Below are 3,675 nucleotides of genomic sequence, written 5' to 3'. Positions count from 1 at the left end.
GACTGGCGAAGTCTCTCTGAGATAAAGAACCCAGATCAAGTACATACAGAGAAATTTATTTTCATCTGGGACAGGGTGTAGGGAAGAGGGGGAATAGGGAGGCAATCCATTGGCTTGAGAGGGGAAAAAATTCACATCCCAAACGACTGGAGGCCAGGATTACAGTCGGGCAGGCCCCATCTCAAAGGTGGCCACAGTATCCCGCTTTCTACAATCCTTGACTACTCACCTCATCTCACACACCTCCAACACAAAAGCAACAAACCGGGAAACTCAGTCAGGGATTGCAGCCTGGGTCCCAGTTCCCTCCCGCTTCCAGGCGCTCCTCCTTGGAGACAAAGTCAGACAAATCGGGCCAATTTCTTTCCTTTTTTTTTAAACACAGCATTTTTATTAAAATTCTTATAAAAAATCGAAAATCTCCCAGTGCTTCTTTTGGAGTAGTACACAACCACTGAACTGGATATTCCCGTGAACAGGGCCCCGAGAATTATGAGGAGGGGTTTGGGGGAGGAGTATGTCTTCTACATTTTTCTTTTTCTTTTTTTTATTTCATATTTGGGGTTTATTTGCGTCCAGGCAAAAAGAAAAGTATAAAGAAAAGAAGGTAGGGTGGAGAAAGAAAGAAGAGAAAGATCGCCCTGAAGGTTACTTTTGGCAACATTCACCACCGATATTTACAAAAACCCAAACCCAAACAAAAAGCAAACAAACAAATAGAAAACTGGGGAGGGAGGGAAGGAAAGGAAGAACCTGCTACCAGTTGTCAGAATGTGTACATGGCCATAAATATTTAATTTTCTTATAAAAAGGAGAAATAAAATTCTCTATTTTTAAGTGTTCTCCACTTGCTTTAGAAGGAGACGACTGACAACATTTCTACGGCACACAAATATACTTTACAAAAAACCACGAGAGCAGAGGGGCTTTATTTTGGTGGAGGGAGATTTAACTAGGTTTGTTTTTTCAGACGACGACGACGACGAGGTTTCTCTCCCCCCTCTCCCAAGGGCAGTGGCAAGGAAGCAGGACTGCGCAAAATTTTTTTGTAAACACGGCGCCCAGATCTCCAAAACCCCTCTGTCCAAAGCCGGGGAAAGAGAGGGAGCACAGTCCTTAGACTTCCTGACCCCAAGGAGCTCAAAACATTTCCCTCCCTTAAAAAAAAGCCAAGAACAAACTCCATAATAATAATTAGAATAATAATAATAGCGTTCTCCAGTGGAGTGGGATTTGTTTTTGGAGCCTTGAGTCTCTCTCTCTCTCTCTCTTTCTCTCTCTCTAGGGTTAGGGCGTCTGTCTCACCAAGTCCACTGCTGAGCTTGCACCAAATGGTGCGCTGTAGGGTACTGGGGAGTGCTGGCGGAGCTGTACTGGGCGTTATATTGCATATGCTGGAGCGACTGGGCGCTGTAGGCGGAGAAGGGGATGCCGGCCTGGAAGGTGGCTGCGGCCAAGTCCTGAGCTTTGAGCGTGTGGCAGGGTTTGCCGTCCCTGACTAAAACGGGCACGGCCACTCGGCGTGGGGAGGGCAGGGGGGTCACCTCCATACCTTTCTCGGCCCGCGCCCGTTTCATCTTATAGCGATGGTTCTGGAACCAAATCTTCACCTGTGTGGGAGTCAGGCGGATGAGGCTGGCCAGGTGCTCGCGCTCCGGAGCCGACAGGTAGCGCTGCTGCCGAAAGCGCCGCTCCAGCTCGTAGGTCTGTGCCTTGGAGAAGAGTACCCTCCTCTTCCTCTTTTTGCCCGCTTCCCCCCCGCCGCCCGGGGTCTCCTTGTCGTTGTCCGGCGACTCGTCGGCCGAAGGTTCCGGGGATTTAGCGCTGGAGTCCTGCGGGGGCGCCCCAGCCGCCAGCCCGTGCACTGCAGAGGAAGGGGATGGGGAGGGGAAATAGCAAAGTGGAATGTAAGGAAAGGTTGAGGGTGGGTGAATGTGGTATTGGCAAGGACGGCAGGAAAAGGGAGAAGCTCATGAGAGAGACAGAGACACAGAGACACAGTAGAGCCAGACATACAGACATACACACAACATACACACCCACGGAGATAGAGGCAGAGACAGAGGACAGACCCGCCTGGGCCCTCTCTGCCTTCCCGGGCAGCAGAAGCTTACTTATTCTAAAACCCGCCCCCTGTGCCCCAATCTCCTTATCCTTTTCCGCGTCGAGGGAAGGACTTAGGCCTATTTCTATTTTCTCCCTAGTCTGATTCCTTTCCCCCCCCTAACCATCATCCTCATCTGAACCTGTCAAAGAAACTGATCTCTATAGTTGGGGGCATTTGGGAAGAAACCCTCTTGCCCTGCTATCGGAATTCTAGTCCTGCCCAGGAGATTGCCAAAGCCATCGGATGTGCTCCCAGACTCTCCAGGTGGGGAGTGAGGCCTCGGAAAGTGGTGGGGATAAAGGGGGCGCCTCATTTTCCAGTGGTTCTGAAAATGACCAAGAGGATGTCTTCTGCTCTGGGTGGGGGGGTACGAAGAGAAGGAAAAGGGGCCAAAGGATGGAGATCTCGGGCACCCTTAAGTAATTTCCTCTCTGGAGGAACGTGGGCTGATTTTTAAAAGAAGAAATCCACAATCCAGTCATTGATCAGCTCTGCCATTTAAGACATTTTTTTGTGTTTTGTTTTTGTTTTTCTGGACTGTCTCTAAACCAACCGATACCCCGCTCGGCACAAAGCGGTCCCTGTGTCTGAACAACGGGAGGGCTATTTATAGCACCCCCCTCCCCCTAGAACTTCCATCTGCATTTTAGACTCGTTCTGAGATCAATATTAAACACATAGCCTGGAACTCAGGAGTGTAAATATACCTAGAGATCTTTTAACTCGTTAATTAGATGCTATTTACAATTTGTCACCGGCTCCCAAACCCGAATTGTAACAAATACCACCCCCTTGGAAGGCTATTTCATCTCCGCTTCCCCCTTTCTCTTCCAGTTCTAGAGAATAAGAAAAAATCCGAGGCACAAGTCCTCAGGTCTCCCAGTCCCCCTTCCTGAGAAGTGGACAGTTATAAAACAAGGATAAGAGTTAATAGATACCCCGCCCTCCCAAATCAATACTTTAGGGCCTGGGTTAGGTTGGGGTGACTGGGTTAAATAGCTTCTCCTTTCACTGTCCAACCACATTTGATCTAAGGAAGAAAGAAGCGGGAGAGAGGTGGGGACTGTTAGGGTGAAGTTTCTTTACTCACAGGAATACTGGATGCTCTCGGTACTGGCCAGCCAACGGGTGTAGGGGTTGTCGCTGTTGTCGTAGAAAGGATTTTTCAGGGGCAGGGTCTGTACTGCTTCCAGGGCGCTCGGTCCCAGCACCCCGGTTCTCTTGGTAGGCTCCGACCCCTCGCTCTCTTCCTCTGCCCCCTCCGCCACCGATCCGTCCTCATCGTTGGTGTCAGGAAGGTCTAAGATATCCTTGACCGAAAAGCCCGTCTTTGTGTTGGTCAGCGACATGGTCTGGGCCCGGCAATTTATGCAGGAAAGTTGCAACACCAGTTTGTCAATCCGCAGTTCTTCGGAAACACACACACACACACACACACACACACACACACACACACACACACACACAAACACTCAGGCGGGAGGGGTGATGGGGAGGGGGGAGGGGGAAGGGGGAGAATGGGGGAGGGGTATTGGATTTTATTTTAAAAAATGTATGTAACTATGAGA

The 3,675-nt window shown here is 49.9% G+C and overlaps 1 protein-coding gene across 1 annotated transcript; it reads right to left on the bottom strand.

The window, feature by feature from the left end:
• Window positions 1-1,301: 1,301 nt before the first annotated feature.
• NKX2-2 (NK2 homeobox 2) lies at window positions 1,302-3,456 on the bottom strand. Its single transcript, XM_074225657.1, has 2 exons — window positions 3,198-3,456; window positions 1,302-1,864 (listed from the first exon to the last, which is right to left on the bottom strand). The coding sequence occupies exons 1-2, from the start codon at window positions 3,454-3,456 to the stop codon at window positions 1,302-1,304; spliced, it is 822 nt and encodes a 273-aa protein (XP_074081758.1).
• Between the last annotated feature and the right edge of the window lie 219 nt (window positions 3,457-3,675).

The sequence above is a fragment of the Macrotis lagotis genome, chromosome 1, assembly GCF_037893015.1.
Source record: "Macrotis lagotis isolate mMagLag1 chromosome 1, bilby.v1.9.chrom.fasta, whole genome shotgun sequence".
Classification (NCBI taxonomy): domain Eukaryota; kingdom Metazoa; phylum Chordata; class Mammalia; order Peramelemorphia; family Peramelidae; genus Macrotis; species Macrotis lagotis.
Note: the sequence above shows the minus strand (reverse complement) of the source record. Positions and strands in the feature narration are given on the sequence as shown.

Coding starts and splice junctions, on each gene's coding strand:
- NKX2-2 (XM_074225657.1), bottom strand. CDS start 3,456: ATGTCGCTGACCAACACAAAGACGGGCTTTTCGGTCAAGGATATCTTA. Junction 1,865..3,197: donor CGAGAGCATCCAGTATTCCT/GTGAGTAAAGAA, acceptor CTTCCTCTGCAG/TGCACGGGCTGGCGGCTGGG.